The sequence below is a fragment of the Schistocerca americana genome, chromosome 1, assembly GCF_021461395.2.
Source record: "Schistocerca americana isolate TAMUIC-IGC-003095 chromosome 1, iqSchAmer2.1, whole genome shotgun sequence".
In the NCBI taxonomy this organism is placed as follows: domain Eukaryota; kingdom Metazoa; phylum Arthropoda; class Insecta; order Orthoptera; family Acrididae; genus Schistocerca; species Schistocerca americana.
The window spans coordinates 564,178,010-564,194,941 of NC_060119.1; the positions used below are offsets into that span (position 1 = coordinate 564,178,010).

Here is a 16,932-nt window from a genome sequence, read left to right on the forward strand (position 1 = left end):
CAGTAAAAATGTTTCCTGAGTGATACAATATGGGCTGAAAGTGGGGGATAATTCATCTATTAATCGAAAATCAGTTATATGTTGAGATTTCGAAGCGCTACGCACTACAACCCAACAGAAGTCTGGTTTCCCGGACTGAGGGTGCGTGAGGGGTGGAGAGGAGAAGACAACGAGTCTGATAGCACGAAGTCAACAAATGCTGTTGCTGGACCAGAAGAAGACTTCATTAAACTTAATAAAGGCCAGTCATTGTTCTCCATTCGTTTCTGACTTGCGTAAATCTTTTATCGCGCAAGACCAGATTAACTCAACTTTGAACTGTTTGATTGTCATTAAAAGATAATTAGATATTGTCACAAGACGCAGTGAGTGTATTACTACTGGAAAAATATAATGGTACATTACTGTTCAGCAACTCTGTTTTCCTTTTACATGATCGGTTTGGTTAGTTAGCTAATTTGGGGTAGCGGACCCAAACAGTGAGGTCATCGGTCCCAGCGGATTGGGGAAGGATGGGGAAGCAAGTTGGTCGTGCCCTTTCAAAGGAACCATTCCGGCATTTGCCTGAAGCGATTTAGGAAAATCACGGAAAGCCTAAATCAAGAGGGCTGGACGTGGGTTTGAACCGTCGTCCTCCCGAATGCGAGTCCAGTGTTCTAACCACTGCGCAATCTCGCTCTGTGCATGATCAGAATATATTTGTGACGATGTGATAGTCATCACATTTAATTTCAATAAACAGCTGTGCAGCTTTCTCTGTATTTGTTGAGTGTTACGAGAAGTACGGAGAGTTATTTATTCCTTGATTGTGACGGACCACTCTTCGGAAATGTTTCACGTCCGAAGTGACGTAACTTAATTTTGCTGTAGGAAAATGGTTCAAATGGCTCCAAGCACTATGGGACTTAACATCTGAGGTCATCAGTCCCCTAGAACTTAGAACTACTTAAACCTAACAAACCTAAGGACATCACACACACCCATGCCCGAGGCAGGATTCGAACCTGCGACCGTAGCGGTCGCACGGTTCCAGACTGTAGCGCCTAGAACCACTCGGCCACCCCGGCCGGCTGCTGTAGGAAGTTTGACCAAAAACATAGTCATGGAGCAAATTTTAGGGGCCCAGTAGGATAAGTTTCGAAAATAGTGGTGGATTTTTAAGTTAGATCCTTTCCATGGTCGGTTCACCCGAGCCAAATTAGCAGAACTGATATTATTACGGGACATGCTTAGACTATAAAAAGCACCGCGCTCCATATTTACTCTCCCGCTCATTGCACTTCAATTCCTCTGCATCTAGCTGTAATTGTTCGCAACATAATCAGTATTTAATTATACAAGCATCTATTTTCCAAATTCGGGAAGCGAACAAGTGACCTGATAGATTCTAAGACTAATTTCACTGAGTGATGAAATATTTTCAGATTGCGGAATTCGAGCAAAAGTAGAATTTCCTAGTCTGCATGAAGACGACACACTGAAAACGACTTTGATAAAACGGAAATGACAAAATTTTTGATACAACGTCGATGGCGAATATCCGTTATTATCGGAAAAAAGGCAACATGAATACTGATTCAATTCGCTACGACGTATAGCTGGTAGAAGTGGATTATGGAATAAGGCAGCAGTGAAAATGCAAGTTACGATCAGAATAAACAAGGAGTTTTACTTAAGATATTCAACTGAATGTAACAAAAAAAGCTGTTAGAAATAATCAATACTACCTGTCACAGTAAAGATGTCTTGGATTAATAATCACTACCTGCAAACACGCATTGGTTCTAACTTTAGCCAAGCGTTTTTCGCCTTTCCTCACTTTACAAATGAAGGCTGATTATTTGTTCTTAAATCTAAATTCCAGTTAGCTGACGAATTCTGTTGTTGGTGTTGGCTTTATGTTTCATCTCCTTCACGAACAATTTCTCACGAAGACTAAGAACCGCTGCACTAGACGATCTGAACGAGGAACATGCATTGCTAAAGACATCTTTATCGCCTTCAACCTTTAAAATAAGGTAAAAATTCATACCTGCTGTTTCGGCATTTAGCTCTTTTCAAGCGCAACACAACGAAAATTACGTGCTCTAGCACACGTCGAAACGTAATAATTTTGAACACATTTATGGTGCCTTAGAGAACGTTAATTCCGTTGTGTTCCACTTGATAATAACCAAAGCCAGAGACAGTACTAGTAGGTTTTTAAAATGTATAATTCTAACGGTCGAAGGCGAACATGATGTCTTACAAAAAGTTTTGCTGGGCAGTGAACCCAATCCAAGAAAATTAGTAATACACGCGCAGTCACCTTATCTCCGTTCGTCAAGTATCGGCGTTGGCGATCTCAATATGGAGTGAACGCTGTGCGCCGTGAAGTACGAGATTAATCGATTCGTAACTGATAACGTTTTGTCGATAACGTACTTATAGCGCCGGCTACGGACGGCCGGCCTATTCAGGCACTTAATAGCGGACGAAGCTGTCGATAGGTTGGCATTTGTCAAGTCGTCCAACAGCAATCGTCTAAAACCGAATGTCGTGCCACAACTTTTTAGCAGACAGTATCGATCTTTGCAGTAAGCCATATCGTTCCTCATCTTGGGGTTGAAGTTCCTTTTGTCCGTGTTTGCTTTAACAATACATATGTTTCTAGATAGAGTTCGCCTTTAGCAAAACAATTTTGTTTTTTTAACCCGAACGTGTTTCACTGCAGTTGCAGCATCTTCAGTGGGCTTTTATTTTTCATCTGTTAAAGAGTTTTCTTTGCTGTTTATATACATGCCGCTATTAGTTTTTAAATCGTAATTACAGATATTTGAAAACATCTGCAATTACGATTTAAAAACTAATAGCTACGGTGTACAAACAGCAAAAAAACACTCTTTAACAGATGAAAAATAAATGCCCACTGAAAATGCAGCAACTGCTGTGAAACATATTTGGGTTAAAAAACAAAATTGTGTTTTGCTAAAGGCGGACCCTATCCAAAAACATACATATCGTTCCTTTCTTTACGTCCCAGTGTCTTAGTGTCTTGCCAACAGCCGGCCGAAGTGGCCGCGCGGTTCTGGCGCTGCAGTCTGGAACCGCGAGACGGCTACGGTCGCAGGTTCGAATCCTGCCTCGGGCATGGATGTATGTGATGTCCTTAGGTTAGTTAGGTTTAACTAGTTCTAAGTTCTAGGGTACTAATGACCTCAGCAGTTGAGTCCCATAGTGCTCAGAGCCATTTTGTCTTGCCAACACAGAGCTGAAAATAGACAACTGAGGTTTCTTAATGTTAAGTTCGTAAGCAGACAGTGATGTTTCTATACTATTCCGGGGCGCTAGCGTAGCTTAGTTAATTTTTTTTCCAGTCTTCTTACTAGTTTGACGCGGCCCGTCACGAATTCCTCTCCTGTTCCGATCTCTCTGTCTCAGAGTCGCAACTGAACCGAATGGCTTCAATTATTTGTTGGATATATTCCGGTCTGTGTCTTTCACTACAACTTCTAACCTCTACAGCTCACTCCAGCACGATGGTAGTTATTCCCTGATGTCTTGACCGAGGTCTTGTTATCCTGTCCCATCTTCTTGTCAATGTTTTCCACGTGGTCCTTTCCTCGTCGATTCTGCGGAGAAACTCTTATTATCAGTTCACCTAATTTTCAAAATCCTTCTATATTACCGTTTGTCAAACTCTCCTTGTCTTCTCTTAACTGGTCTTTCAACATTCCATGATTACCTTACGTACAAAGCTATCCCTCCAAACGTATATTCTCAGAAACTTCTTCCTCAAATAAATGTCGATGTTTGGTATTTGTACACTTCTTGGCCAGGGATTCCCTCTTTACCTGTGCTAGCCTGCTAGTTGTGTCCTCTTTGCTTCATCCATCATACGTTATTTTCCGTCTAAACTAACAGAATTTCTTCACTTTGTTTATGTTGTGCTTTTTATCTTCTCACTTCATCCATCACATGTCATTTGGCTTCTAAGCTAACAGAATTTATTCATTTCGCCTATTTCGTTGTTCCCAAGTTTGATCTTAAGTTTACCGTTAGCCTCATTTCAGCCTGTGCGAACTGCTTGTATCAGTTCCCTCTTTTTCCTGGTCGCCCTGCATTTCTTCTTTCTTCTCGATGGTATTGTCACGGTCATATTTGGCAACCAAGTAGGCTGACAGCATTGTTGTACAAATATTTAGCTGTATCATTCACGGCAAATATGTACAACTGCATGAAAGAGTATGGAGTTCGTTATGCCCGTCTATTCTATGCCGAACTGCAGTGTCAAAGTCTAGGGAGCAGAAGACCATTGGTCGACATGAACACGACATTACATTTCCATCGGATCCCAGATCTAAGAAAACAATACTTAGGCCGATGTACTCATATTTTGGACATGACGTTGGCACCTCCTCCTCCGAATAAAATTTTACTACAAACTTACGTTTATACAAATACCTAAATTTTTCGGCTAACATTCTGAAAATATAGCATCGGGACATTGTACGCTACACAATGTCAGAGCGAACTGTAAAACTGAAAACTAGCTTAAGTGCCCACTGCTTCTCTCGTGTAGACTGTGGCCTGTACAGTTTTTTTTTTTTTTTTTTACTCTCATCAAATTTTTAAGTTCTTCACAAATTGCAACTTCTAAAATTTTCATGCTAATTAATCATGGTATTTTCCGAATGAGCTTCTGACCAAAAAATGATTCTGTTAGCCGGAGTTCAAGGTTTTTGTTAATCATACCTTTTGCGTCCTTGTGATATTTCCATAGAAACTTTCATACCCCAACAGATATCTTTACGTATTAACAAGAAGTGGTATATCAATTTCCATAGATTTAGCTTTAATTTTTTTAATACAAGGAAATATTTTCTTAAAAATTTTCATCATCTATTTCACTCCCTTAGGGGCAGAATTTCCAGAAACAGTAAAAAACGATTTTTTTTATTTCTAACCGAGAAGCCAAATATCAATTTTCCAAGACAGCTTTAAAAAACGCTTTCAAAGTGAAATGTTTTCATAAAACGTTTCAGTCCCCATTTCACCACCTTAGAGGTTGAATTCCCTAAGGAACTGTGACAGGTATTTTTTTTTTATTTGTAACTGAGTGTTGAAATACCAAATTTCATATATGTAGTTTTAAAAATACTGCAGTACCTCTTTAATAAAGGCTCATTTTCAAAAAACTTACGGCCAACGTCTTCTCCAAATTTCAAGTCCCTGTCCCTAGCGGTTTCGGCTGGGCGATGATGCGTCAGCCAGGACACTGTCTCTTTTATATAACAGTTAGTGCATACAAAAAAAATTATGACGCTTCCAAAGTTCTGAAAGTGTGTTGCTATTGTAGTTCCTACAACTCTAAGACGCAGTTATTTCTCAAAGTTTTGTACAAATGGTTTTAAGATGATGTATTCACGTCATCTGGAATTTCTTGGAACTTGTACTGAAGCGATGTACTGTATTAAGTACTGCTGTGAACAAATTATGTGTTTTAATACAATAATAATTTGTCCGCTTCCATAGACCAGGTCGCTAACGCATGCCTATGTGATGATGTTCGGTTCTAAGGCAAGCCAGTTCGTCCCTGCTAATGCAAAGTTTTCGGTACCAGTATCTGGCCGGCTAGTGAGGGGAGGTGGTGGCGTCAAGTTCCTGGTCACCAGTCTTTGCGCCGGTGTCCTGCATTGAACTCCGTAGTGTCTTGTGAAAAGAGGGCATGTGATACGGTTGGTGGTGAACCGTCCGTCAAACGCTCTTGGTGCTTTTCAAGGGGAGTGGGTTGTGTACCGCACGAAGTTCAGCCCTTTCCCTTCCCTTCATTCATACCAATACAGATCTAACACTGCTGTACACGCACTCAACACAGTAACGCACATGAGACAGACGCTTGACCTTTCATGACTGGTCGGAGTAAGATAATGGCAAACCACCTTCACTAGTAACTTGCCAAGAACGGCTATGCAGGACTCCGGAATGTTTCCCTAATTCCTTTACTTGAGTATGGGACCACCTTGACATCATCATCATCATCATCATCATCATCATCATCATCATCATCATCATCATCATCAGAAGTAGTAGGAGTAGAAGTAGTAGGAGTAGGAGTAGAAGTAGTAGGAGTAGGAGTAGAAGTAGTAGAAGTAGAAGGAGTAGAAGGAGTAGAAGTAGTAGGAGTAGAAGTAGTAGGAGTAGAAGTAGTAGGAGTAGAAGTAGAAGTAGTAGGAGTAGAAGTAGAAGTAGTAGGAGTAGAGGTAGAAGTAGTAGGAGTAGAAGTAGAAGTAGTAGGAGTAGAAGTAGAAGTAGTAGGAGTAGAAGTAGAAGTAGTAGGAGTAGAAGTAGAAGTAGTAGGAGTAGAAGTAGAAGTAGTAGGAGTAGAAGTAGAAGTAGTAGGAGTAGAAGTAGAAGTAGTAGGAGTAGGAGTAGAAGTAGTAGGAGTAGGAGTAGAAGTAGTAGGAGTAGAAGTAGTAGGAGTAGAAGTAGTAGGAGTAGGAGTAGGAGTAGTAGGAGTAGGAGTAGAAGAAGTAGGAGTAGGAGTAGAAGTAGTAGGAGTAGGAGTAGAAGTAGTAGGAGTAGGAGTAGAAGTAGTAGGAGTAGAAGTAGAAGTAGTAGGAGTAGAAGTAGAAGTAGTAGGAGTAGAAGTAGAAGTAGTAGGAGTAGAAGTAGAAGTAGTAGGAGTAGAAGTAGTAGGAGTAGGAGTAGAAGTAGTAGGAGTAGGAGTAGAAGTAGTAGGAGTAGAAGTAGTAGGAGTAGAAGTAGGAGTAGTAGGAGTAGGAGTAGAAGAAGTAGGAGTAGAAGAAGTAGGAGTAGAAGAAGTAGGAGTAGGAGTAGAAGAAGTAGGAGGAGAAGAAGTAGGAAGAGAAGAAGTAGGAGGAGAAGAAGTAGGAGGAGAAGAAGTAGGAGTAGGAGGAGGAGAAGTAGGAGTAGGAGGAGAAGAAGTAGGAGTAGGAGGAGAAGAAGTAGGAGTAGGAGGAGAAGAAGTAGGAGTAGGAGGAGAAGAAGTAGGAGTAGGAGGAGAAGAAGTAGGAGTAGGAGGAGAAGAAGTAGGAGTAGGAGGAGAAGAAGTAGGAGTAGGAGGAGAAGAAGTAGGAGTAGAGAGTAGTAGGAGTAAAATCTTAGATATCTGAGGTTCGTTAAGTGAGGGAGACGGCAAAAAAAACTGGTACACTACTTCATTTCGTGTAGGCCATCGGAGCACGCTGAAGTGCCGCAACACGACGTGGCATGGATCCAACTAATGTCTGAAGAAGTGCTGGAGGGAATAGACACCATGAATCCTGCAGGGCTGTCCATAAATCCGTAAGAGTACGAGGGGGTGGAGATCTCTTCTGAACAGCACGTTGCAAGACATCCCAGAAATGCTCAATAATATTCATATCTGGGAGTCTGGTTGCTAGTGGAAGTGTTTAAACTCAGAAGTGTGTTCCTGTAGCCCCACTGAAGCAATTCTGGACGTGTGGGGTGTCTCATTGTGCTCCTGAAATTTCCCAGGTCCGCCGGAATGCACACTGGACATGTATGGATGCAGGTGATCAGACAGGATGCTTACGTACGTGTCACCTGTCAAGAGTCGTATCTAGACGTATCAGGCGTCCCATGTCACTCCAACTGCACACGCCCCACACCATTACAGAGCCTCCACCAGCTTCAACAGTCAGCTGCTAACATGCACAGGGTCCATGAATTCATGAGATTTGCTGATGGTACAGCACTGAAATCTGCAGCAATTTGCGGAAGGGTTGCACTTCTGTCGCACTGAACGATTCTCTTCAGTCGTCGTTGGTCCCGTTCTTGCAGGGTCTTTTTCCGGCCTCAGCGATGTCGGAGATTTGATGTTTTATTGGATTCCTGATATTTACAGCACACTCGTGAAATGGTCGTTCGGGAAAATCCGCACTTCATCGCTACCTCGGAGACGCTGTGTCCCATCGCTCCTGAGCCGACTATAATACCACTTTCAAATTCACTCAAATCTTGGTAACCTGCCGTTGTAGCAGTTGTAACCGATCTAACAACTGCACCAGACACTTGTTATCTTATAAAGGCGTTGCCGACAGCAGCGTCGTATTCTGCTTGTTTACGTATCTCTGTATGTCAATATTGTTTCTTTTTTTCACTACAACCCAACATTGCACCTGTCTTTAATTTCGATACAAAGCTTGCTACCGTCGGTGGTACAAGAGCGTAGAGCCGCTTTATCGCCTTGAGATACTGAACGAACGTTGTTTACATTCCTTATCTGGAAAGCACTCCCATTGACTGAATTATGCTTGTAGTTTCACTAGGACGAAAAACATCGCAGCCTTGAACCGTGGCACCATCTTTGCGAACTGTAAGAGTTGCATGTGCTTTTAGGTGAGGTGTCATACTTTTCATCAACGTCTGCATTGTGATAGCAAGAAATCAGGTTTAACGAACCTACGTCCTAGTTCAGGTAAGCGAAAAAACAACACGAAGAAAGATCGAGCATAGTAGTAATCCACATTTCTATGTCATTTAAACACATCCCTGGAAAACACGCCTCGGTGACGTGTTACACAACACACGCGTTGCTCAGTGGCTGTGGCTGGGCGTTATCTCTTGCCTCTTTCCGGCGTCTCTAGCACGCACCAAGTACAGAAACAGAACTGTCACAGATTTGTCTCCTTATCACAGTAGATATACCAACAGTGTATAAGAAGACCATTTATAAAAGGACACAACAATGACAATCGTATCAATTGAAATATTCAAAAATCTGGAAGCAGTCACTTTATTAAAGCTTACATCACACCTTCCGGGAAATTTCAATATCATATGGATTCAGTCATAGTTAACGCAACAACTGCTCCATTTTTTATGCACGATTTTGTGTGCAACCTGTGACTTTTCTTTATTGATCACCGAGAGCTTTTAAGAATCTTGTGACACATTTACTTTGTACGTACGTACGTACGCGTGCGTACATACACACACACACACACACACACACACACACACACACACACACACACACACACACACGTCAACTTCTTTGTTACTGCATCCCAAGTTTAACTGATTCCACCTTACGTTACTGTTAAGAATTCTACGAAACACTTCATGCAAAAGCAAATAAAGCGGATGATTGCAGATTCCTGACAATTTTCAGCATAAGAAATACTATACGTAGACAATCGCTAACTTCGTCCGTGCCGTTCGGCAAGTGTTAGTAAGCCAGAGGAGCTATTGTTTATATGATTAATACTCTCTACTTACTGAGATACTGAAGTTAATAATAGCACTTTTCGTAAATTTTAGATACTGTCTATAGGAGTACAGCCACTTGTTATCGTAACCTTATAAATAGTCTATGTCGCATTTTATGTAAACAGTACTTTGTGGCCGGCTTCTGTGTATCATCTTCATACCAAAATGTCCTTGCTGAGACGTCAGCGTTGACACAATTTATGAAATAACACCTGGTACTAGATGTTAGACAGCTGTGCCAAAGTACATAAAACTTTTAATTTACTTTTGCACAGCTGACTAATGGCTAGTGCGTTACTTTATCAATTTTGCCAACATTGCCACCTCACCATCGACATTTTGGTGCGAAAATTGTTTGGCGCATAGTGGATGCCAAATCTAAATAAAAAGTGGCTGTTTCAGTGTTAATTTTTTTTGTAAGATCTGCGACACACATTAACAACATTCGAGAGCTCTTGCCGTGGTCTGAAAAAAACTTTCCCGACAGATTAAAAACTTGCGAGTATTTCTGGTGTAGAAAAGTAGTCGCTGCCTTGCGTGCTATCAAATTTAAAAAAAAAGATCTTGTTTGAATATTGTGACAAGTTATGAAATCAGAAGAGCGTTCACGTGTGTGTGTGGGGGGGGGGGGGGGGGAGGACGAGGAGGGTCGTGGGGGGTGAAAGTAATGTACCATCGTGCCTAAAAGAGGGCCCTAAGTACAGCGAACATTTGTCTAGAAAGTGACGATACCATACGCCAAACAGTCAAAGTGCCACACATTCCACGCGACACCTATCCATAGCAGCTAGAAATAAATGATTCAGTTAATAGAACAATTCAGAATCGCCTATATCTATGATATACTGATAAGACTCCGATGGGAACGAAATACAAGAGTTATGTAATTCCCCCCCCCCCCCCCCCCCCCCCATCTCTCTCTTCCCCTCCTCCCTTAGTTTTTGCACAGTTTACCTACCACATATGTACATAATCCGAACCAAAATATTATGTAATATAATGGAAAGTGGGTAAAATATAGAACGAACGTAGACCTAGGGCTACGCTACAAATCAATTACCACAACGTTTATTTAGCACTCACATTTGAAAAATACAGCATCTCATGTCATGTCATGTCAAAATTGTCGCCTTCAAAATTAAGCTAGGACGCGAACTCTGCTACACAGTCTGCCACTGCAACCAAGATTTTGGAAGTGGGGGGTGGCAACCATTACACCAGATGTCATTATCTGGACAGATTAAAACTTACATGCATCGGCAGTGCAGCGAAGTGTTTGGTGCTGTGGGTTATTACTAACTATCAGAAACACTTTAATTGTTATCGTGAGACTGAAATCTGAAGACTGCCCCATTTGTGGAATCCACTGTAATTAGAAAATACAAAAATCGTCGACTTATGACTTCATCACTTATTTTAAAGTCTGGTACACATCATTCTGCTAGAGTTGTCAACTGCTGTTGACATTTTTCCCCTTTTCGCGAAATAATATTTTTTAAATCTGCCTTCTGTAAAACAATGCGTGTCTTACGCGTCACGTGAGTGTGAAGTGAAGTGAAAAAATGTGAAAAACAATGTATATAATCACTAACAATAAACAAACACGCCAAAGATGTACAACGCGATAGAATACATGGCAAGCTGCCAAGTCACAAAACTCATGGAAGCTGGTCATCTTGTATAATTAACATAGCTTAAGGAATAAAATAAATTCCAGTGAAGATGACACACAGGTCTGTAAGCAGTTTTGGATAAAGAGCGAAAAAAGAAATACACGGAGTTCCGCTGAAGCCGGTGTTTAAAAACAAAAATAAGCAAATCTACCACTGGTCTTGTCATGGCTATTAGCTGTCTTTCGATGTTTTGTACATCACTGGTGCTGCACGTGGCATGTCACATCATAATCTGATATAATTACCACTGAAACGGCTGGTGGAATTTCAAATAAAAGTAACGGAGGCGTAAATCAACGATTTTTTGTTTACTTTACAATAGGTCGCAGCCATTTTCAGTCACTCGCAGTCTGACAAAGTATTTACAATAATTAGCGAGTAGGGTAAAAGCTACGTAGCTTGCCCCCTTTTCGTAGTTTGTGTGCAACAGTACGCACCAGAATAGAAGTCTGCGACTAGTCCGTTATCCAATACAGATTTTCTGCATTTACCGTACAGTTCTCGTTTTCATGACGAAATGTGCGGCAAACATGCCAAAGTGCTTTAACTATGGCGCAAACATTAGGCTACACAGTCTGTTGCCACAACCTTTCAATTTAGCATTCGCATGTGTTGGCTTCGGCTACTTTCAACCAAATTATTGCCCTACAAATTAACCAAGACCTCGGGCTACGCCACAGACTAGTCTGTCACGACACAAAACTTTCGAGAGGGAGGGGTGGGAAAGGGTTCAATATAGCAGTGTAACCAGAAAGTAGATTAAGACAACCATCAGGGATTTTTTTTATAAGAAATCAAAGAACACTGCTTGGCCGTAGAAAGTTTCTTAAAACCGCAACCAGTTTAACGCCAATCTAGGTGATTCCTCAGGTGGATGTAAGTCTGGTCTACAACATTTTTTTACGCTGTTCTGAAACCTCTCCCCGTCCTTCACGTCAGTGATAAATTAAAATCCGCTAGAAGCGTTTGTCAATAGCGAATTTTAATTTATCATTGACGTGAAGGACGGGGAGAGGTTTCGAGACAGCGTAAAACAATGTTGTAGAGGCGCCTAAATTGGCGTTAAACCGGTCGCGGTTTTAATAAAAAGAACATTATAGCCTCAGAAGTGTTTTTTGCCTTCTTATACAAACGTAGACATTTGGCTGCGGTTGCTTGCAATTCGAAGTAATATTACGGATATAGCAGAACGCCGTATCTGAAACTGAATACAAACACGGTAAAAATGGACTTAATGCCAATAAACACACGGAACTGCGGCCAATCAAGTGTGAAATAACTGCTTTTTCCATTACATAAGCTAGTTTTCGAAACTTTGGAGACTGATTTTCAGATGAAGCATGCAGAAGTTACACATTTATGTTTGTAGCAGGATACTGGGTACTGGCCAGAGGTAGTATTGGTGTTAAGTCACTTTGGAGCTCCCATCTTCACTGACTATTGCAGCATTTAGAACAGTGGTCGTCAAACATTTTTGCTCAAGAGCCAATATCGACATTCTACGCTGGATTTTCGGGTCGCCTGTGTACAGACTCGTTATTAGTTGGCAACCTATATAAGCTACCATGTTAGGAACTCCCAATACATTACAGACAAGAAGCGTGAGATGAGCTAGCCACTGGCCCACAAATAGCGATCATAAAAAGTTGGCACACTTCATGTCGACTGTTCACTATGTTAGATTGCTGCCACCCTCCGCGGGCCCAAAGTCCTGACACAAATTGGCTAATGCTGTCTAGTCTGTGTGAGCGAATGACACCTAGCTTAATTTCACATTCCTTGCTGCAAATGTGTATCGGATTTGAAGATAAACGTCTCTGTAATGCGCATTTAGGAATCCATGTTACTTCCGTGGCAAAGTCTACACCACAACAGCTGATCGGCAGAGTACTGGAAGACAAACAATAGATTACCTCTCTCACATCCTCTAACCCTGCAGTGACCGCGCTACTTAGCCCTCTGCCCGTGAGGTAAGCGGCAGACTTAACTTCGGTCGCGCCCGAATTCACACACATCAGTTAAAATAAAGAAAGCTTTAAAATGCTGTCTTCGTCAATATTTTTGTTTGTTGTTGAGCAGAAAAACTACACAGTGAGCTGTTAACGTCAAAGAACGTTTCTGAATTCGACTTATTTGCTATGTGTATATTTTTTATGACACGTTTGATGATCTCACGCCGCACGAATACTGATTCGGGCCGCATTTGAAGAGCCCGTATTTAGAACTGTCCACTGTCTACAGTCACATCTACATCGCTACTCTGTAAATCACACCAAAGTGCCTGGCAGAAGGTCTGTACAATTATTTTCTATTATTCCAATCTCGAACAGCGTGCGGAAAAATGATCATCTATATCTTTCCGTTCAAGCTCTGATTTCCCTTACTTCATTATGACTCATTTCTCCCTATCTAGGTCGGCGTCAACATAATATTTTCGCATTCGGAGGAGAAAGCTGGTGATTGAAATTTCGCGATAAGATCCCGCCTTAACGAAAAACGCCTTTGTTTCAATGATTTCAGCCCTAAATCATCTATCATGTGCGTGACATTCTCTACCGTATTTCTCGGATAACAGAAATCGTGCAGCCCTTCTTTGAACTTTGTCAGTGTACTCCGTTAATCCCACACCGCGCAGCAGTACTCAAAAAGAGGACGGACGAGTGTAGTGCAGGCAATCTCTTTAGTAGATCTGTTGCATCTTCTAAGTGTTCGGTCAACAAGAAAGTTTCTTTATTTCGCCTTCTGGACAACATTCTTTCCAATTTAAGCTGGTCGTAATTGTAATTCCTAGATATTTAGTGGAATTTACGGGCTATAGATTTGACTGATTTATCGTTTAACGGATTCCTTTTAGTAGTCACTAGTATGACTTCACACTTTTGACTATTTAGGGTCAATTGCCGGGTTTTTCGCACAACGCAGTTATCTTATCTGAATCGTTTTGCAATTGGTTTCCATCTGCTGATGACGTTACTAGACGATAAACGACACCATCATCCCCAAACAATTTAAGAAGGCTGCTCAGATCGTCTCCTAAATCGTTTATATGGATAAAGAACAGCAGAGAGCCTGTAGCACTACCTTGGGGAACGCCAGAAATCACTTCTGTTTAACTCGATGACTGTCCATCAGTTACTACGAACTGTAATCTCTGACAGAAAATTACGAATCCATTCGCATAACTGAGACGATATTCCGTGAGCACGAAAATCCTTTATCATTTTCGTGACACTCTATCCCCTATTTCTCGGTAATACAAAACCACCACCAGAAATCTGCACAGCATCCAAGCAAGCGCCGAACAACGGCTAAAGTAGAAAAGTAGGTGTCTGGTAACTTGCCCATCAGCAGCAGCAGCAGTTTCCGCGCGCCGCAAGGCGTCCTTCGGCAGATCGACGAAAACGCCGTCCGGCTGGTGCACCCACTGCGCATCTCCCCGCTGCTCCGCACAGCTGTTGTCGGACCCGTCGGCCCCGCAGGGCCGCCGCCTGCTCGTCTTCAGACAGAGGAATATCCTAGCGTAGGCCGGCGCCGCCGACGCCGGCACGACGACGGTCAGACCGGTAACCGTGGCGTTGCCCCCGCGATCGCGAAACACCGAAGCTGCGGCCCGGTCCACCTGCAGGCACTCGTCGGCTTCGCCGCTGCGGCGCGGCGTTGCCCTGAACTCCAAGTCGCCGCGCTCGTCCAGGTGGGTGCCTCGCACCAGCAGCCGCAGCTGCAGCGAGATCTCGCCGGTGTCCCCCGCCGGGACGAGCGCGACATTTTGCAGGTGGACGCGTTCGAGGGCGGGTTCGTGTCGCGCGCACACGCTCACTCGGCCCAGGCACAGAAACGCTAAAATACACAACACACGCGCTGCCGTGCGACAGCTCCGCGGCGCCATACTGCGGCCGACTGCAGGCGAGACCCCTGGCGGCGGCAGCCTTATATGCCAGCTGACGGCCGGGCCGGCGCCATGGCTGCCTCGCCAGCGCGCCAACTACAAACAGCTGTCTGCAGCCCGCCGCGTCGCGCCGCACGCCGCGGCCTCGCGCGCTTATCGCGCCGCCTGCTCTCCACCTCGTCTCGTGACGTCACACTGTCAACACGACCGCCACAACAGCGCTTCTAAAATCACACTCCTTGCCTCTGACTGACCGGGCTTTAGAAAACAGTTCCATTTCCCACCTTGGCCGTCCGCCGGTGTACCGCAAAGGTCAAACACTGACATAAAAAAAGACTCGCAACATCTAAAAATAATTAATGTAGAGAAATGAATTCGTCTAAATTCTAATTAAAACTATAGGGTAAATAAAGTAAATAAAAATTACATTCATTAAAAAATTACGTAAGGTAGAATTAAACCATCTACCTTCGTATCAAAAACTAATGTGCATCATACACGTTAATGTAATATAAAAAGGTAAGCGAATTAAGCTTGATAGTTGACATTTCACACGTTCTAGCTGGTTTCCTCCAATCAGAGCGCTCAGCGTCACGCACCAACCGTTCACCGTTGACAAAGTGCCATAAAAAAATGGTCAGTTCACAGTTTCTTGTCTGGCATTCTTTCTTGGTGTGTTTGGCACTTTTATTTCGTATGTCATTACACACGATAACCACACCAAGAACAACACGCACACAACGATGCCAGTACAATACACACGTTTCATACACAGCACTAACTAAAACTACTCGATACTTCTGCACAAGCTGCGATTCAGCGTCACATCTTAAATTAGAACCATTACCGAGATCGGCTTTACCGAGCGAGGTGGCGCAGTGGTTAGCACACTGGACTCGCTTTCGGGAGGACGACAGTTCAATCCCGCGTCCGGCCATCCTGATTTAGGTTTTCCGTGATTTCCCTAAATCGCTCCAGACAAATGCCGGGATGGTTCCTCTGAAAGGGCACGGCCGACTTCCTTCCCCGTCCTTCCCTAATCCGACGAGACCGATGACCTCGCTGTCTGGTCTCTTCCCACAAACAATCCAACCCAACCCGAGATCGGCTTACATTAAATAATCTTCGCACGAAATTGCTTGAAGCCGAATTTTTAAAGGCTGCAGTTCATCGTTGCGACTGTTTGACCACTTTAATAACTACACTAAAACTAAACTCCGTCCAAACAGGTCTTGGAAGGCCCAACGATACCGACCGGCCGCCGTGTCATCCTCAGCCCACAGGCGTCACTGGATGCGGAGAAGGGAAGGGCATGTGGTCAGCACACCGCTCTCCCAGCCGTATGTCAGTTTACGAGACCGGAGCCGCTACTTCTCAGTCAAGTAGCTCCTCAGTTTGTCTCACAAGGGCTGAGTGCACCACGCTTGCCAACAGCGCTCGGCAGACCGGATGGTCACCCATCCAAGTGCTAGCCCAGCCCGACAGCGCTTAACTTCGGTAATCTGACGGGAACCGGTGTTACTACGGCGGCAAGGCCGTTGGCTCAATAACTACGCTGGTGTCCAACATTAAAGCAACAAACCGCTGTTTCCCCGTCCATAGTCTAATTCACGATATACTCATACAAACTGTCAACAGACGTCTGTGTTCTGCATAACCAACATGGATTCAGAAAATTTCGTTCGTGTGCAACACGAAGTAATAAGTGCTGTCGACAAGTGATCTCAAATCGATTCCATATTCCTATATTTTCAGAAGGCTTTTGATACCGTTCCTCACACGCGACTATTAATCAAATTGCGTGCATATGGAGTATCGTCTCAGTTGTGTGACTGGATTCATGACTTCCTCTCACAGAGGTCACAGTTCGTAGTGATAGACGGTAAATCATCGAGTAGAACAGAAGCGATATCTGGCGTTCCGCTAGGTAGTGCCATAGGCCCTCTGTTGTTCCTGATTTACATAAATGATTTATGTGATAATCTGAACAGCTCCCTTAGATTGTTTGCAGATGACGCTGTAATTTACCGTCTAGTAAAATCATCAGACGATCAATTCCAATTACAAAATGATCTAGAGAGAATTTCTGTACGGTGCGAAAAGTGACAATTGGCACTAAACGAAGAAAAGTGCGAGGTCATCGACATGGGTACTAAA

The 16,932-nt window shown here is 43.1% G+C and overlaps 1 protein-coding gene and 1 pseudogene across 2 annotated transcripts in view; both read right to left on the reverse strand.

The window, feature by feature from the left end:
- Window positions 1-14,776, reverse strand: part of LOC124606469 (unextended protein) — a 532,433-nt gene extending 517,657 nt beyond the window's left edge. For both annotated transcript variants that reach the window (XM_047138454.1, XM_047138462.1), the window contains exon 1: window positions 14,231-14,776. In XM_047138454.1, coding sequence (XP_046994410.1) covers window positions 14,231-14,775 — 545 coding nt within the window. In that variant the 5' untranslated portion in view covers window position 14,776. The remainder of the gene's footprint in view (window positions 1-14,230) is intronic.
- Window positions 14,777-16,200: 1,424 nt separating this feature from the next.
- Window positions 16,201-16,318, reverse strand: LOC124554687 (annotated as a pseudogene).
- Between the last annotated feature and the right edge of the window lie 614 nt (window positions 16,319-16,932).